This window comes from Crocodylus porosus, unplaced genomic scaffold (assembly GCF_001723895.1).
Source record: "Crocodylus porosus isolate Cpor-Errol unplaced genomic scaffold, CroPor_comp1, whole genome shotgun sequence".
Lineage (NCBI taxonomy): Eukaryota > Metazoa > Chordata > Crocodylia > Crocodylidae > Crocodylus > Crocodylus porosus.
Genome location: NW_017728906.1, coordinates 174,422,500 through 174,441,851, shown reverse-complemented (window position 1 = coordinate 174,441,851; position 19,352 = coordinate 174,422,500). Strand labels below are relative to the sequence as shown.

Here is a 19,352-nt window from a genome sequence, read left to right as displayed (position 1 = left end):
GAGCAGACTCATTTAATGGAGTCTGCTGGAGCATGATAATTACTGCACTTCAGCAGACTCCGGCATCTTGTGTATCAGCCCCGTGCTGAAAAATTGGGTAGGAAGTGGGGTGGAGGAGAGTGCTTTAAACTAGAGCTCGTTCAATGAGCTTTAGTTCAGAGCGCCCCCACCACCATTTTTCAGCACAGGGACACAGCCTGTCGTCATCTTGCTGACGGTCTAGGACCCACAGCTTTGTTGATATTACATGCCTCAGACTGACTACATGACCTCTCAGTGTTGTATGCTTGCTTTCATCCACTTCAGTATCATATAACAATAGTCATGGTTCTGAGCATTCACTCCTCTACTCTCCCAGAGTTTCTTGCTACCCTCTTCAATCTGAAGTAGCATTTGCAGGCATGTAGGTCATTCAGCTACATCTACCCTGACAAATACTACCAGCCAGAATTTCCTGCAGCCTTCTTCTAACCATTTGTCCTGACAGTGTGAGGACGTCTCAAATTATGTTGCCTACAGACATAGGTGGTCTTGTGTCTTGGTCCTACAATTGGAATCTTCTCCCTGAATGAAGTAGTGAGTTGCCCCATGTGGCAGGCCAGTAGGGGGAGCTCCTGCGTTGAGCCTCCCACCTCACTATGCCCATCCACCTTCCAGATTCCACAACTCTCTCCAGGGGTGCCTAAGCCTGAGCTGACCAGCTTTCGAGCCCCACTGCAGAGTCCAGGGGTAATGTGTGATGCTACCACCCTGAGAAGGGACTGTCTAGGTCCTGTGTCCGCAGGGAAACCAAGCCTAATAGTCCTATGGGTACTTGACCCAATACAAGAACTTGGGGCACCTCCCCAAGTAGGGGGCCAAAAAAGAAGATAGTCTCCCTTAGTCCACAGACCCAAGGGGCCTCCTATACATAATTAAATCCACCCCTCAATAAGTCTCCTATACCAGTCACAAAGGAGAACTTTCTTGCTCCTGACAGGGTGAGGTAGAATAGGGTAAGAGGTAGAGCACTATCAAGGGATTACCATTGAACAAAAAAAAAACTCTACCTCAGCCAGATGATATGCAAACGCATCACTGTTAGCTGCCTAGCTCTCTAGAAACACTTACAAGTATTATTCAGAAGATGGTAGAGATCTGGCTCGGAGATTTCCAGAGAGAGAGCGTTTCAGATGGATCAGACTATCTCCCTGTGTCCTGATGCTTGGGCCGTGCTGGAAAAATGGCTTCTCCTCTTCTTCTTCTTGGACCAGGCCCTTATATATAGCCTTTCTGACCTCAGGTGCCCAGTCCAATAGAAGCCAGCAGTGTTAGCAACTAGCCAACCAATTTAAAAAGCATCACTGGTTAACTGGGCAGATGAGCAGGAGCTTTTCCCTCCCTCCACTCAGGCGACCAGAGGGACGACACCTTAGGCACCAGGCTTTTGTCATGTAGACAGGGAGGAAAATCCCCCCCCCTCCCTTAGGCATTCAACCCCAGGGTCCCAACCTAACAGGGACAGATTCCTGGAGAGAGACACAGATGGTGGCATTTCTGCCACATCCCTTACACTGGACAGTTAGATAATTTCATAGGATTCCAAGGCTTTTTGAAATGATACTTGCTCTTCATGATCCCATCGATGCAGATATCCTCATCTCCAACTCTAGAGGGAAAGTGGCATCGTCCTTAAATAAGACACAATAGACGCCACCTCCTAGAACGTGGACAAGCAATATCAGGTTCCTCCTAGGAAGAGAAAGTAGTTCTGGACACATTATGCCACTGTCTTTGGATTTTGCAGCGAATGGGAAGTCCGCTAAAAGAGACCCACAGCAATGCACGAGGAGCCAAAAGTTTAGCCCAAATGTGCTCAAGCTTAAGAAGCAACAATTTTTCATTGTTCATTTGTTTGTTTCTTTTTTTTTGTGATATCTTATATTCACCAGTGGCATCCTTGGGAAGAAACTTTACAAGCTTTCAGGCACAAAGAATCCTTCATTAGGCAACTAAAGAAGGATGCTTTATGCCTGAAAGCTTGTTGGACTTTTCCTCCAACTATACAGTTGGGCCCATAAAATATATGACCAGCTGCTTCCCTTTGGCTCCCCTGCTGCAAAAAAAAAAAAATCTTTTGCATGTTGTGCATTTCCTGGACCATAATGGCTACAGCCTTCCAACCCTATTTCCAGCTTGGGTTCATGAAAGGCATTGCTTTTTGGAAAGAAGCATGGGAGGCAGTGGTGAGAACTTCTTAGATCTGGATTTAAAAGTTCATTAATAAATACAGTTTCTTAATAATAATAAATATTCATTTTTTTAGGGTATGCCAGTGAATACACCAGTATAGCTAAACTTCTTATAATGTCTAGTAAAATAACACGATTCATGTGTTTTGCTTTTACGCAATTGTCAGTTTCATTGCATTTGGTGTATATAGGGAAATGGATAAAATATTGTGGATCATTTTTTTCCATTTAAGCTATTTATTATTTTATATTCAGGTCCTAGATTTGTTGAAGTACCTAGTGATAGATAACAAGGATAATGAAAACCTGTACCAAACAATCAAGCATCTAGATCCTTTTCCTGAGCATCCAGCTTTTAAAGATTTGCGCACTACTCAACAAAAGATCAAATATAGTAAAGGACCATATTCACTTTTGGAGGTAATGAGTTACAATTCTACATGGTATAAACTAAGTGCTTGTAAGAGAGAACTTGCGAGCAAATGAAATAAACTGGTGACCAGTGGACATTTGTAGGATATGGCTGATCCCCCAAACTAATGATACTCCAGTTGTAGCCCCAGAATGAAAATGTGCCATGTTAGATGTAATAGAGAGATGTCCTCTGAAATTAGACAGATATTGACTGTGTTTATCTCTGGTTTCAGGATGTGATCCATTTGTATGCATCTTCACTATAAGATGTGCACATCTTTTGGCATTCGTGTTGTGTAATATTTGAGTGCCGCTTCACTTTAAAATCTGATGTGTTGCAAAGTAAACTTATTACAAAAATATTGTTTTTCAGGAAATTAACCATTTCCTGTCAGTAAGTGTCTGTGACTCGCTGCCACTGACAAGACTGGAAGGATTACGTGATCTACGCAAACAGCTGGAACAACATAAAGATCAGATGAGGGACCTTATAAAAGATTTCCAAGGTATAGACTTCTGAAAGCATGTTTTGGTTCTTGTTCTGCATACCATTTGTTTCCTCAGTTCAGTAAAACAGTTTGCTGTCATTTCATACACACAGCAGATTGCTTTGTATTGCAAATCGTGATTAACTGTGAATTTTTTCTGGCTGGGTATAATGTAAGCAATGCACAGTAAGTATTGCCATGCAGATAATATATAGCAACATCTTTTGGAGGGGTATGTGTGTGTGTGAGAGAGAGAAAATAATAGGTTGTCTTCACTGTTGGGTGTATTTACAGCCTTATCTCTATATTAATGATGTTTCTTATATGTGTATTTCTCTAATGCTTTATATATTACCAACAAAACTTACTTTTAAAAGAACACAATTAATACTTCAAAGTGAATCATGCAGAAGTTAAAAATGCCAGAAGGTAAGTCATCCTGAATCTCACCAACTATTTCTCTTTATTAAGACTGTCTAAACCTCCCTTCTCCCACAGCTCCCAGTCTTGTGTCATAACTAGACCCAGTTACTCTTTCTTCCTCCTTCCTCACCCAGTCTCCCCAAACTTCCTGTCCAGTCTAACACCTTTTCCTTCCTCCATGTGCACTTTTTGTGTCCTTTTGGATGCACCTTCCTCCTCATCATTGAGAGATTGGCTTCCTGCTCTCAATTCCAATGCCTTGCCCCAATCATGGCCTGGAACTGCAATTACAGGGGAGGGTGGCTTTGCCCCTGTAATAGAGCATTTTCAGTTACTACAAGTGCATGTATCATCCAGTTGTGTGTTGGAGTTGTTAAGGGAACAGTGCATATGCACTCTGGTCAGCAGCAAGAGCAGTGTGTGAGGGGCTTGTGCATGCCTAGAGAAGATGAGATATTCAAAAATTTTTATCTACTAAATCCAGTAAGCATCTACTAAGTATGAACTGCAGAATTCAAAGGTTTGTAACAGGACATAGATGGCTAGGTCCAAGAAACTTCAAATAGTAACACAAAATATTCCACTAGCCTAAGATGTAGCCATGAATTTTTAGACTGAAAGAAACTTCTTTATAACTTGACCAGATCTGGCTTTTCACAAGGAAGATAAAAGACATGTCTCTGACATTAAGACCAGCTCCCCAAGGTAAATTTAAAGCACCTGCTTCAAAGCAGGCAGCAGTAGAAATACTAAAAGAAAATACTGTAAAAATGTTTATATGGGCAAAAACTATGTGTATTTTTCACAGGTGTTGCTCTTAGAATCAGGTGAACTATTTTTGCTGAAATATTCCTCCCTACCTAGCCCTTCCCCCTAAAATAGCTACCAGGAATATAAAATTTCAGCCCAAGCAGTTTACAGTGTGGCAAAGTTATAGGCAACTGAAAAAGGTTGAATAAAGAAAACTGTTAAATGACCTTGATACTTGCTTCAGTTGCAGTGGGTTGATACATTTTATTATAGGTATTGCAAAATATTAATATTTCTTAAGAAATTGATTGTGTGTTTTTAGGTTTTGTAATCTCAGTGTACAAGACCTGTCAACTTGTGATCTGGTTAGTACAGGTATCACATTTTGCAATCTTTGAGCCGAAGCCATTTTTGAGATAAGAGTGCATAAGAAAAATATTAGAACAAGTTCTAAAATTTTGTAAAATAAGGATGGCTTGTCTATTTAACCTCAGGCATTAGAAGAAAAATCTTTAAGATGATGGCTATGAAAGTATAGGCTGAAGGGATAATTTTTGAGACTTACAGGGGTTTAGGTTTAGAACGAACCAATTTACCAACTTAATTGTCACTGGGGCAACCGTTTATTATTTATTTGTGTTACATGAAAGCTTAAGCTGGATTCTCCATTGTACTAAGCAGTGTGTCATTCTGTAGTAGTTTGTACCACTTATCCTGGCTATCACATTTTAAAATGCTGGCTATAGTTTTTCAAAGATTAATTGATGTGACATCTGATTGAAATATGAATCAACTTTTTTGTTTTGCTAAAAATATAGATTGAACATTTTGGCAGTGTATGTTCATAAACAATTGTTATAAATTAATTGTGATTTTTTTTTTGGAACTTCAAGAGTGTGCTTGCCTTCGTCTCTTTCTAAGACCTCTTTAGTACATGTTAATAACCTGCTTCTGTCTTCACAGTGCTGTTGTTTCCTTGCTTTACCTGTGGCAAGTTAAAAGTGTTTTTGATGTTTTGGGCATTATGCTTGAAGTTATGTATGATGGTCATTCCTGAGCCCAGAATAAGCTAGTACTTTACCTAGGATGACATAGATACTGCCTCATCAGAGGGGTTGGACTGAATAATACCCTCAGATCCCTTCCAGCCCTACTTATTTATGATTTGAGTTTTTCTAAAGAAAGAAGCAATTGAAAGGTGTTTTCTGCCTTAAAAGTCAAAATTTTCGCGAATAATATATATTTTAAAATGCCTCTCTCTGCTTAATATTATATTTCCTCCTTTACATCCTTAGGAGCTTCAAGGACCATGGCTTTTTAAGTGGTTGCATGATGAATAGGAGCTGGAAAAATTATGAAAATGAGCAACAAGTGCTTTAATTATTGTTAGTTTTCAGTGTTTTATGTCTAGTCCATCTTTCTGCCATGAATTTCAGTATGCTGACTATAATTGGATAAATTCTTTTTCATTTTTTTTCTGGCTGAGGTATTCTTGGTTCAGTTCAAAATCATAAACACTATTTAAAAAAATTAAGTTTAAAAAAAAAATCTTATTTGAAAGGAGGATGTCCCAAATAAAGGCAAATTGGCTGGTAGCATACAGTAATAAATATGAGAAAACATAAGGACCTTGGCTATAGTTTCTGGCAGTAAAACAGGCAATTTGTTTGTTGGTAAGAAAAATGATATGTTGAAAATAATCCAGTATCTGTTATTCGTGATAATACTTGCGCATCTTGTTTTCAAGGGTAAAATCAAAAGGTCAGTTAGTGATTCCATTTTAAAACCTAGTAAATAACAGGATTTATAATTTATAGTAATGAGATTTTCATGGTGTAAATCTAAGTAATATACAGAAGTTGGTTTAAGAAGCAGTTAATTAGAAAACTTTTTAATATAGCAAGTTTTACTGAGCTTTTTATTGAAGAGTGCAATAGAAGTTCAGAGATACAAAGATACACATACATGTTAGGAGCAAAGAGCACATGGAATAAATACTGTTTTCCTTTTTTTTTTTTTTAATGGTAGAAAATCCAGTGGATTATGTAATTGTGAAGTTGGTAGTGAGCTTGCTACAAATATCCAAGATGGCAATAAACCACCCAGGTGAAAGGGCCGTTCTAGGTAAGTTATTTATTTCTGTAAAAGTCTTAACTAGTGTCAGTAAGAAACATTACCATTGTGCAAGTCATTTTAATAGGTTTCTGCAGTAACTAATGAAAAAAAAGTTTCAGGGAAGTTTAATCAGAAAGGTGAAAGTTGATCGTTAAATGACCATTCTAATTTTGATAATTACAAAATGTTTCCTTTGATACTGAAAAAATTACTGTTTTTGACTCGGTGGTATGGAACAATACAGCAGGTACTATTTTTTGCATGCTATGTACCCTGAAATAAGTCATGCACCTTGTTTTTAGGAAGGTGGTATGAAGAGGGGGAAATATTTTTCCAGTGTTACGGCTGCATAGAGTAGGGACCAAGCCTAATCTTCAGTTCACTCTTCCTCCCTTTCCCACTTAGGCAACACCTATGGTTTTAACCCTTTCACAGCTTAATTTAGCTATATTCACCTGTTGCTGAATACTGGACACCATGGTTAAATATAGGATTTTGAGCTAAAAAGTCTGCAAGGTTCGGCTGCTGCCGAATCTCTGAATCATGCATGCCTATCCTCCTGCTTTCCCAGCCTGGCAATGGCTGCCTACCCACCACAGCTCCTGGCACTTTGGGGGGAAAAAAGCGCAGACTCACTGGGTGCCACCGGGCAGGGGAGCAATCCCTGCTGCCCCCCACTGTCCCACGCTATGTGGGGTGTCCTGCACGAGCCTCGCAGCCCCCTCCCCCACTGTCTGAGCCCCTCCCTGCCTGCCTGCCCCAGCTCCAGCCCTTTAAGGAAAAAAAAAAACCCAAAATCCTGGGCTCACCAGTTCCTGCCCAGCGGGGAGGCGATCCCCACGCCATGTAGGGGGCTCTTCTATGTGTCCCCCGAAGCCCTCAGGCTGCTGCAGGAGCTGGTGAGTCCTGGGGGGGTTGGGGTTTTATTCTTAAAGGGCCGGGAGCTGGGACAGGTGGGGCAGCCATGGGGGGGCTGGGGGAGTGGCAAGGGGTTGGGGGGCTTGTACCAGGGCCCCCCATGCAGCATGGGACAGTGGGGAGCAGCACCCGGTGAGTTGGGGCTTTTTTTTAAAGGGCCAGGAGTTGGGGCGGGTAGGACAGCCGTGTGGGGGGCTGAGGGAGCAGGCAGGGGATGAGGCCTGACAGGGGTCCCCACATAGCACCTCCTCCAGCCCCCCTTCCCCTGCCCCTACTTACCAGCTTCAAGTCCGGCTCTAGCTCCCTGCTGCAGTGGGCGGAGACTGTCTGAATCTTTGGAGGGCTAATTAGTTGCCAGGTGAAAAGGCAACTTTGGAAGGCTAATTCTTGTAAAGAGGTGAGTGTGGTATACAAGTAAATACAGGATCTAGTATTCTCATCTGAAAGATTTATTATGGTGAGTTTCTTATAGTTAAGAACAGTGTCACAAAGGAGCTACCTAAACCAGATGTAATTGCTGAATGTATGCAGTAAACTCCTTATATCACAGAATTTGAGTGGCAGACTAAATTATATTGACAAACTAGAAAGCAGCTTGTTTACGCATACAAATATGTTATTTATGAACAGATTTACATTCACACACAATGTGTGTGTGCGTGTGTAAGAGCATATACATAAGTATACCTAGTTCAAAAAATAAGCTTTTTTCATTTATGATTCAGAGACTGTAAAACTGATATTTTTATTTGCAGAGGCTGTTGGAAGTTGCTTGGGAGAAGTGGGTCCTATTGACTTCTCAACCATAGCCCTTCAGCATAGTAAAAATGTATCGTATTCGAAGGCAACCGATTTATTTGAAGATGGAAAACTTCAGCTAGTATTCATAATGCTGACTCAAATAAATAATGCCTTGATAGATGTTTGGTAAGCACGTGTTTGATTCAGTACATAAAATGGGCCACTGGGGAAGACAGCAAGTTATTAAAAACATTTTCTTGTTAATGACCAGTAATTTTCCAACTTTGTTTTTGCATCTAAGCAACAGTGGGTTACAGAACTCAAACAATGAATGATACTGTAGGACACATCACATCCCACATGCAGGCCAATTCTCCTCCTGCTCTCGTGTAGGGCTGTGTAAGCTGATGGGATTGGTTTTTTGACTCTCTTCACACTGTACTGGTGGACCAGGAACACTTCTGTAGCATTGTTCATACTACATATTTCTAAACATCCAGAGACTGGTTCAATAACAAGACATTATATTTTTTCAAATATTTATATAATAAACTTAATTGATTTTTTTTTTTTTTTATTGCACCCCATAAAACAATAAACTTAGTAAGCTATGTGGGCTTCAACTTGAAGTAATACCCCATGGGGAAAGATGCTAGAATTTAAGCTGTTAATGCTGTATAAATGGACCCCTGATTTTCAAGTTACTCATGCAGTCCAGCTCTGACCTCTTTCGGGTTGGATTTAAGCTAGATAATTCTTTTCTCTGCTCTGAAATTTAGTTCTGCCCAATGCAAATGGGGATATTTGTGTTAAAGTAATGGAACCAGTCTTACATATACCTTTCTTCTGGCTTCTATTAGCCTTTGGTTGTGTTTTAATTATTATTCATAAAATAATTTCACAGTCTGTGCTTCTTTATTATGAACTTTTATAGAACTATTTTTATTAAATAATTGTTAATCAGTTATATTTATCTTTCAGTATTAATGTTCGCTGTGCTGCTGCTTCCTGTTTGAAAAACATTTTAGCAACAAAGACTGGTAACAAATTTTGGGAGGCTTACAAAGACAAAGCTGATCCCATGTTAATATATCTACATCCTTTCAGAATGTCCAGGAAGAAGGTATTTCTGTTAGTTTGTGTACAGCTTGCAATAATGAGAACCGATTACAAATATAAAACTACTGTAAACAAGTAACTATTTCTGGAGACCAGTATTATTGAATCTAGGAAAGATTCTTAAAGTAGTATATCTTGATGACAGTACATGATAGATTGCTTTTGTAACTCTCTTGCCAGTTTATTTGTTTTTTGTGCCTAATGTTGACTATTGTGAGCTATCCCATTAACTAAAAGATCTAATAAGTAAAATGTTTACAAGATTAGCTTCTTAGTTCGAAATATGCTATACTATGGGTCTTTCATTATCATCCCGGATAAATTACCATCCCACCATCATTTATGAAACAGTTTTTGTTTACCTGATAATATTTTTCTGCAAGATGCCTGCCTCATTTAGTGCCCCATATCAAGGCATGAGATGGCAGAACCAACATTATATAGATACCCATTAATCTGTCATTTCTGTGATTTCAGACACTGGATTTTGTAGCATTAAAGTATTTCTTGATCTCAGGAGAGAGAACTTATTTTCAGCATTTCTAGATTTGCTTGATTTTAAATGCACAACTTTGCATTTACAATAACAATAACTTATTACATAATGTAAGCTAACCTTGACTGTATGTTTCATCTAGACAGACTGTCTATTGTTGCTTCATTTTGTTGAAAAGCTACACTTTAGTAGTAGTTCCTTTTTTTTAAGACAAAGTAAATATCTTTGTTCTTACAAAAATGTATTTTTGTTTAGTTTTTGGAAGTGCCAGATACTGAAAAAGAGACTCCTTCAGAAGCCATAGATGATGTAAATCTGTGGATTCCTCAGGGTGTAAGTCATGAGACTTGGGTAAAGAACCTGACTTGTTCATTGCTGAACAGTGGAGGAGTGAAAGATGAAGTTCTTCTGTTACTAAGGCCAATGTGTGAGGTGAGCTCCTTTGTGTACTGTAGCTCCAGGCAACTGTGTTAAACTTAATTATGACCCCTGTTAACATTTGATACTGTTTTCTGGTGATAAGTAGATTTTTCCTTTTGTTTACAGATAGGAAGACATAACCAAAATATTCTTTCTTGATGGGCATTCAGGAAGTCAGTGAAATACACCTTAGAAATGCATAAATATAGGACTTCCCTGGAAATTGGGGCTAAATTATTAAGACAGTTACCATGCAAGTATAACCAAAACAGCCTGATAATGGTGACTTGTATGAAGTTAATTGTAATGAATATTTTCCTTTCTTTTTTTGAAGGCATAAATTACCTGCATTTCTTAAATCCATGATTTCAGTGAAAGGGAGGGGAAAAGGTGTAAACATAACTTTTATGGATCAGGTTTTTTTGAACTCTTGCTTTGTTGTACACACTTGACCTATTTTGCGTCAGGTGGTTTATGAAATTTATTTTCCATTTGCTGTTCAGCATATGTTTTAAATTGGCCAGGAGACCTTGACTGTATTAACAAAAAAATATAGTTTATCAGCAGCTAATTTTGTGCGTCTGTGATTCAGGTGAAAACAGACTTCTGTCAGACTTTGCTTCCATATTTGATTCATGATATCCTGCTTAATGATTCAAATGAATCTTGGCGCAACCTTCTGTCTGTGCATATCCAGAGGTTTTTCACAACCTGTTGCAGGTGTGTGTCATCCTCTAGTAGATCAACAACACCTGCAAATTCAGATTCAGGTAATGGCATAATGTTTTTCTTTTTATTTTATCATCAACAATTTACAATGCATATTCACTTCTTTCTCTCTTTGGTAATATACATTTTAGAACCAGAATCCCTTGTTCGTAGAAGTTTGGATAAAATATCTCGGCGAACAATGCTTACTGTTGTTGACCACCTGAGAAGACAAAAGAGGTGAGTTGTATCTCTTTTTAAAATTTACCTGGATATATTGCTTGCTTTAATCTGCTATTGTAGGATCTATTGATGTTCTCGATGGACAGAGAATGTATGCACCCAAAAAAAGGATCTCAAATAAGTGTTAGAGTGATGTTGTATCTTTGATTATGGAATTATGCAAGTGTATGCAACTGTATATAGTTGGTTCAATAAAAGATATCATCCTAAGAAATCTTTTCCTCTTAAATAAGTGTAATGAAGATCAAACTGTTCCAAATAAGATATATACAGTAGTGAGGCTTCATTTAAATATAAGCCCAGGAATGTTGGATGTGTTAGAAGGACTATGGAAGATAAAGTTGAATGAGGTTTTTAAAACCTTTTTGTCTGGAAGTGCCCAATAGGGCATTCGTGTATTTCTTAGAGATAAACTATACAACCCCAGTATAATTTTAAAGCACTTGTAGTAGATTATACTAGGGTTGTATAGTTTAAAGCACTTGTAGTAGATTTATATTGTTAAATGCAATATCACAAAGCAGGCCTAGTACATCAATATTAATGCTGTATTTCAATAGATCTCTTTCAGGTACCATTTTTGATGACAGTTTCTGGTTGGATCTAAATTATCTTGAGGTTGCCATGGCAGCACAGTCTTGTTCTGCTCACTTCACAGCTTTACTCTATGCAGAAATCTATGCAGACAAGATAAACACAGACAAACAACAACACAGGTACTGGGCTTGTGGAACCTAAGTTCTTCACATTTCTACCAAAACAGTGTATATTGGGGGTGTTTTATTGTAAAATGTGTATCAGGGAGATGCATTTTTTTTAAATCCTTAGAAAAATGTCCTTGCCCTGAGAGTATGTGTCTACCAAAGTTTTGTCAGCCCTTAAGATTGGTACCTATCTGATGTTCAGAATCACAGCATTCTGATTACCCACCAGAATACTTGGAAAGCTGTTCCCAAGATAGTCTAGTATCTTGGAACCAGCTAGAGACAAAAGCTAATGCATTCTACTGTCCACAGGCCTTCCCTCTCATGTTCCAGAAGGGAAGGTGTATTCAAAATCTAACCCTAATAGTTAATGAGAGATTAGCAGCTAAAATTATTTCAGAAATGAAAACATGTTAAAACGGAATGGTACTCAGCATGGTTTTAGCATTCAGTGTCTTGTGATATGCATAATATAAAAGTGAAGGGGTGGGATGTAAAGCTTTTAATCATCTCCTTCAGGCTATCAGTCCTTTTTTAACACTGCTACAAGGCTAAAAGTAGCAAATTCTGTACTTTGGATGAGAATAAATAATAAGGGAGAATTGAAAGCAGTGAGCAAGAGGATATTAGAATTACAGAAAAGTAGGGCTGGATGGGCCTAAGGAGGCCATCTCTAGTCTAACCCCTTGCTTCAGGCAGCAGTATCCCTGTCTAAATCTTCCTAGACAGTGTTACTATAATCTATTCTTGAAAAACTTCAGGAACTACCCTCATGCAGAGATACCTGTCATAATGCCCAAAACATCCAATACATGAGAAATGTAGATAATTCTGAAGTTAAATGCTTCTGTATTAACTGTTACAAATGAGAGAAATTACTTTAATGTTGAAATCCCGTAAGTAACTACAAATAGTTAAAAAGAAGCAATTTACTTGAGAGCATATCTATGGCCTCTCATGTCTCCTTGGTTTTGCTGCATTTAGATAGCACCTGAAGAACCTCCACTTTGTGTAGGATTGATGTCCCCAGCCTAGCCTTACTACTCTGATGCCCTACTTGCAGCAGAGGCCATTCTAGGAACGTGGAGATACAATGAGGTTGGGCCAGCACACTGGGGATATGACACATCATTTCAATATCTGTGTCCTTTAGTGTCAGCTTTCAGTTAATTCAGTGTGTTTTTTCCCCTCCTCCTAGATCAGCTTTGAAAGCTTCCAAAAATTTAATGTTTGAAGAAGAAAGTCAAGATCCAACTATTGCTCGTTTGAGTGAGAAAAGTAGGGAAGAAACTGGAATAAGTTTACAGGTACAGAGTACTATCTCCCTCACATAAAGTATTATCTAATCTCAGAGTAAACCTTCCTGATGAGGTAATTAGCACATCATTTTCCACCTGATTTTCATCAACATGTTAATTAATATTTTTGATCTGTTGTATATCAAAGTTATCTTTATTGAGTTGGGTCCTCAAGAATTCATCAGGCCATGTTTATGACTAGGTCATCTTAATTACTAAGGAGGCAAGTGTATAAAGCATAGGGAAACAGTTTTTACCCATAAAAAGAACCGATTGCAGTGGTTCCATTTGACTTTTTTTTAATTCCAGAGAAGTTGTTATGTATGTTAGTATTCAGTAAGCAAGGGGGGAAATTGTATTGCAGTGAATTATAAAATCTTAAGAACAGAGCTGTCAGATCAACATAGCTTTACTAGTGTTACATAATAGGACACTGCATTCAGATCATGTTGTACAGATCTATTTATGAATCTGGTCAGTAATCACTTCAATGATCATATACTTCTTTCTTTGTAAACCATATTCATCTCTGTTAAAAACACAATTTTTTGCTTTTGTCTGATACAGATTCATTTTCTGCTACCTTCCACTTTACTCAAAACACAAAAACTGGCAGCATCTCTCAGATCAGTAGCCCTACAACACTGTAGGACTGCTGATCTGAAAGGGTTCATTCAACACTAGAGTTCCTACTGAAGTGCAGAACTCTGTATTCTTCCCTCTGACCACAGAGGTGCAGCTGTTGCATAAACCAGCCATAATGAGGCATTGGTAAACAAATTGTGGGTTCATAATGAAGACAGAGGTATTTGCCTGCTGCAGGTAACTATGCTTCGAAATCATTTATGAAATTGTGGTGGGGTTTTTTTGTGATGTGTGTCTTAGGATCTTCTCATGGAAATATACAGAAGTATAGGAGAGCCTGATAGTCTCTATGGCTGTGGGGGAGGAAGAATATTACAGCCTTTAGCCAGGTATGGTTTATTAATTAATGTATTGATTTTATTTGCTAGTAAATCATTTGAAATTTCAAAGCTACTTTTTATGTGTAACAGGATAAGAACATACGAGCATGAGGCTGCATGGGGAAAGGCCCTTTTAACATATGACCTTGAGGCAAGCCTCCCTTCGTCTGTGTGCCAAGCAGGAATAATAGAGGTAAATCAGTCCCTTAGTAAGAGAATCAGTGAGGACTATAGGGTATTCTTTGTTTAATTAAGGTTGAAACTAATTTAGCAAGGAATTCAGAACAAATTGAACCTCATAGCTTATTGATACCCAACTCAACCTGGCCCACAGGCCAGATGAGTGTTACAGGGCCAGTTTGCAGGCTGGACCTGGAGCTGGAATTTGGCGAGAGCACAGTATTAATTGCTGTGACTCCTGGAGCTGCAGCTGTTCCCACTGCCAAATTTCCAGGCCTGGAGGCAGGTGACACAGCTCTCTGCCCAGATCCAACCTACAGGGCTCACAAGGATGAATGGACAGTGCAGGGCAGGATGGGTGGTGGTAGCATTTATTGCCATTGCTCCTAGAGCTGCCCATACTCCCAAGTTTCCAGACCTGTGAGAAGCCCTACAGGACAGATCTGGCCCATGAGCCAGATTTTTAGATAACCTTGGTCAGGGATTACAAATCCTTTCACTTCCTGTCATAGACAATCATGTAATGTGATACCATTCATAAACTCAATCAGGCTTCATTCTGAACACAGTTAGATTACTGTCTGCAACTGTTGGAAAGTTGTTTCAGAATCTCACTCCTCTGATGATAAAAACCTTCTAATACCTATCCTAAATTTATCCATGGACAGATTATACCCATTTGTTCTTATACCAACATTGTCCTTTAGTTTAAATATTTCTTTACCCTGCCTGATGGTTAACCCCTGACCTAATTATAAAAATCTTATTTCTAGGCTCATTTAAAATCAAGTTTTTTTAATTTCCTTCTGTAAGGTAGGCTGTTCATTCCAGTTATCATAACAATACTTCTCTGACTCTGTTTCCAGTTTGAATTCATTTCCCTTGAATATGGATGACCATAATTGTACACAATATTCCAGATGAGGTTTCTCAAATATCTTTTCCAATGGTATTGATACTTTTGAAGTAATTCATCTAGGGTTGCATTTGGCTTTTGCATGGTTGCATCATATTGGTGGGTCACAGTCATCCTGTGATCAGTGTACCAAAGTCCGTCTCCTCCAGTGTCATTCCCAACTGATAAGTCTCCAGCTAACTGTAGAAATTCTTATAAGACCCCCAAATGAACAAATTTTCATTTTGTACCATTACATCTTATTTCTAGCATATTTGTTTTCAAGTTCATTAATTTGTTTCTATATGACAGTCTGATTCTCTCCCACACTGGTGCTTCCTCCCAACTTTGGGTGCAGCAGATTTCATTTGTTCCAAGATTGATAAAGACAAGCCACAAACCAATCCTTGAGGAACATCCCTAAGTAACCTTATGCCACACCAGCATGTACCTTAGAGTTGTAGTGTCCCATCTACATCCTGATATCATTGTAGTGGATGTTTTTCCAGGAGCCCTTTTCTTATGCTTCCCTTCTGCGTGGTGTGGATGGTACTTTTTGTACCTTTAGGCTTAAAGAGATTCCTCCTCTGTATTCAAGTCTTTGAGGTCTTTGAGCTATTTTGACTATACCAGCTAGTTTCCTTAATTTCTGAAGCTACACTTTTGAAATAAAAATGTAGTTGCAGATCTGTTTATCACTACATCCAGTGCCAGCATTGTCCACTAACTTTTATATATCCATTGTACGGTTTTGTAGTAATGTGATCTGGTAATCTGTTGACTTGGGTAGATAGAGCTTTGGGTTTTGACATATTTTTGTATGTATAGAGGACCTTAAGCTTTATGTTTTTATCAATATGGAAGTATATATTGTAGTTTCATTTTTGAAGCTGACCATCTTGTGCCATTACCATTGCCAAAGAGTTCAAGCGAGGCATAGTTAATTCTTTATTCAGAGTGGAGACTTAAGAACACAAGTAAAGCAGGAAGAATTGACACTGGTTACTCTAAATTATGTCATTTAAATCTAATGCTTCAAATAGTAATGAGGGGCACTTTTCTGCTGTATGTTTTAGCTGAAAAAAGTAAAATTGCAGTTGAAGCTCATCCTGCCACATTTTGTTAGCTCTAGGGGGATGTTCACCCCAATTTGATGGCCATATTCCAACTGAGATGGCTACATTTTGGCTATCAAAATATACTTTGTAACTTCACTAAATGCTTTTCACTATCATAGTGTTTTAAGTCAGAAATAATACTAGTTCCATGTCTGGAACTTTAGTAGCCAAATGTTAAGCAAATCCTTTTCTCTTTCATATTAGTAAATATTGCCTTTTTTTAATATTTTCCCTGTTTGTAGGCCTTGCAGAATTTTGGACTTTGTCATACGCTTTCCACCTATTTAAAAGGATTGGAACATGAAAACACAGAGTGGTATGCAGAACTAGAGGAAATTCGCTACCAGACAGCTTGGAGAAACATGCAGTGGGGCAACATCCCTTCAGTCAAGTAAACCATCTTCTCTGGTTTTAGATCTCTGTAGTATTGAAAGGCATATGATATTAATACTTTTAACGGCAGGAAAACCCTGCACACTTCTGTAATCTCCTTAGCCTCCTAGGATCAGAGTGGGGAATAGAGGCAGCAGTGTTGCAGTAATGTAAAAACTGAAGTTCATGAATTCTTCAGGTCTGCTGGAACAGCTAGACAGTTGAGCATTTGGGCTGAAAACTGGAGGAAGGAAATAGCAAGAGATAGGAAAGCTAAGGAGAACGAGTAAAGATATGGGGTAAGGAATAGAAAAGGAGAAGAGACCAGGTTTTGGGGGGTTTTTTGTTTTTTTTTAAAACCTTTATTCTCTTTTTCCCCATCTTTTAAAATGTCAATACAACTAAAGGCAAAGAGCTGTTAGTACATTGCTTATGGTACATATTTGGACACAATCAGCAAATACAATATGAAATGTAATTTTCATGCATTGGGAGGGTGTTCAGATTTGTAGATATACTATAGGTTATTTGGGTTTTTGGGATTATGTATCCCTTTAATGTAACTGTGAACATGTTTCTTTGAGATTAACACTCATTCAGCTTAACCATTTTTAAAATAACTGTCTTCATGGCTTACTTGTAAACCATAGCTTGGGTGTATTCGCTAAAAACTTTTCTTTATATTTTTTAGCCAAATAAAATAGCATTCTGCCCACTACTGGAAACTTCCTGGTATTACCTCTTATTCAGTCAGCTGTTCTGTTCATTTTATGAAGATGGCCACCTTTTTATCAGGGGTATCACATTTATGGCCCCTAAAATCATGCTGTATGACCCACTTGGCTCTTAAAGAATCCAGGAATTTGTGGGTGGGGCGAGTGTGGGCAAACCTACTGCCAACATCAGAGGCACAGAGTCCCATTGGCAACAGTTTTCTGTGGTGGGGAGTGAGTGACAGCTGGATTAATAATCCCTGTAGTCACCAGTCAACCTGCTGCTGCCGTGCTTGGATCTGAACTACATGGAGTCCTGTGGTCTGGATCCAACCTGGGACGAACCCCAGAGTCCAGAGCCATCCCAGGGGGGAGCAGGATAAGTATGACACCCCTGGTTTATATCAAAGCCAGGTCTAGTGGTTAGATCTTTAATCATGAAGGTCATTTCTGGCTTTGGATGTAAGCATTGTTTCTAAATCTTTTTTAAGAGATGAGGCAAAAGGACCAAGTTACCATGAATTGTTATATGATGCTCTGCAGTCTTTAAGAGAGAGAGAATTTTCTACTTTCTATGACAGTCTTAAGGAAGCCAGGTAAGAAGCATGTGTCTAGACGTTCTACATATGGAAAACTGTTGTGGTCTTTGGAGTTTGGACAAAATATTGTTAGTATAAGAAAATGGAAATTTGTCAGTTGTAACTTAACTTGGATGAAGCATAACTCTTTTGCATCAATGTATAAGGCATTTTTATTTTAATGGAGGGTGCATTACTGCTACAAGGCCAGAAATGTTGTTTTGTAAAGCGGCTTTTGTGGCCTCAAATGTCAGGTACTTGAAACCTTTTTGAAAAGAGGTGTAATAGTTATCCTTTTGTACCCAAGTTATCTGGAATGATATATATATAAGATCAGGTTTAATATATTGTAGTACGTCTTAATATTAATAATGTTAATGATTTATATTAATCTCTCTCTCTCGCTCTCTCTCTGTCCTTCAATACTCCTCCTAAAGAGAGAAACCAGCTACTGGTATTTTGGCAGAAGTCCTTGTCTCAGCAGGACCATTTTTGTCAGAGTACTAATAGTTTTGATGATAACAAGTAAAGGCAGTGTGGAAGTATGCAAAATAAAATTAAGAGGTGTTACGTGCAATAGAGAAGTCATCTTCTTTTACAGTTACCTATAACATACATCTGTTTCCTCTGCATCCCTGTTTAATGCAAGGATGCATAGCATCTGCGAGAGGAAAATCAGACAACACATCTAAGGAAAAATAAATCCTATAGATTTTCATTTAGATTCTCAGAAACCTTGGATTTTAGGTTCTAGTAGTAATCCAACATATTTCCCTAACTGAAACAGAAGACATGTCTCAGTTCAGCAACTTTTATATTTCATTTTTGTTCAGCTTATGGAAACCGTGCTGTCAATAAATAAAGGTACTCAGCATTTCTGTATTGTATCCTTAGGGTGAAGGAAGTAGAGGAGCTGTGTAAAGGCAGTCTTGAGTCTGTATATTCATTATATCCAACACTGTGTAGATTACAGGCAGTTGGAGAACTGGAAAACATAGGACAGATTTTCTCCAGGTATGTTGTCCCTTCCTGTTACACCTGTCATCCTAGCTACGAGCCTGACAACTTTTTTTTAAGCAACCTATCATCTGAGGCTGGTGCTTTTGCCTTCCTTTTTAGAACTAATTTACTTAGGTGGCATCCCTGTGAGCCACAGCAATTAACACTGAAACTGCTCCCCTGCTGCCAAGTTTCTGGACCCATTTGAAACTCTGTAGGCTGAATCATATGGCCCCGTGTGCTTAATTGGGTCTGCAGATCAATGCAGTGCCATTCACCTGGCCCATGGGGCTGTATGGTTTAGACACCATCATTCTAAACTGCATGTTCAGAAGGCACAGGACTGACCAAGATGTCCACTAAGTCTAGTCCCTAATGCAGACAACTTTGTCAGATAATCCCATTCAGAGCTTATCAGGGTCCATTATAAAACCTATTAAGGCTGTTTTTGGACACCCCCCCCC

The 19,352-nt window shown here is 38.7% G+C and overlaps 1 protein-coding gene across 2 annotated transcripts in view; it reads left to right on the top strand.

Annotated features, from left to right (window-relative positions):
- The window catches only part of ATM (ATM serine/threonine kinase), a 100,935-nt gene that overhangs the window by 56,474 nt on the left and 25,109 nt on the right, over positions 1-19,352 (top strand). For both annotated transcript variants that reach the window (XM_019530229.1, XM_019530230.1), the window contains exons 31-45: positions 2,487-2,651; positions 3,019-3,151; positions 6,335-6,430; positions 8,095-8,266; positions 9,062-9,203; positions 9,951-10,127; positions 10,708-10,885; positions 10,976-11,063; positions 11,627-11,782; positions 12,969-13,077; positions 13,954-14,042; positions 14,124-14,226; positions 16,469-16,617; positions 17,803-17,907; positions 18,784-18,903. In XM_019530229.1, the coding sequence (XP_019385774.1) occupies positions 2,487-2,651; positions 3,019-3,151; positions 6,335-6,430; positions 8,095-8,266; positions 9,062-9,203; positions 9,951-10,127; positions 10,708-10,885; positions 10,976-11,063; positions 11,627-11,782; positions 12,969-13,077; positions 13,954-14,042; positions 14,124-14,226; positions 16,469-16,617; positions 17,803-17,907; positions 18,784-18,903 (1,982 nt within the window). The remainder of the gene's footprint in view (positions 1-2,486; positions 2,652-3,018; positions 3,152-6,334; positions 6,431-8,094; positions 8,267-9,061; positions 9,204-9,950; positions 10,128-10,707; positions 10,886-10,975; positions 11,064-11,626; positions 11,783-12,968; positions 13,078-13,953; positions 14,043-14,123; positions 14,227-16,468; positions 16,618-17,802; positions 17,908-18,783; positions 18,904-19,352) is intronic.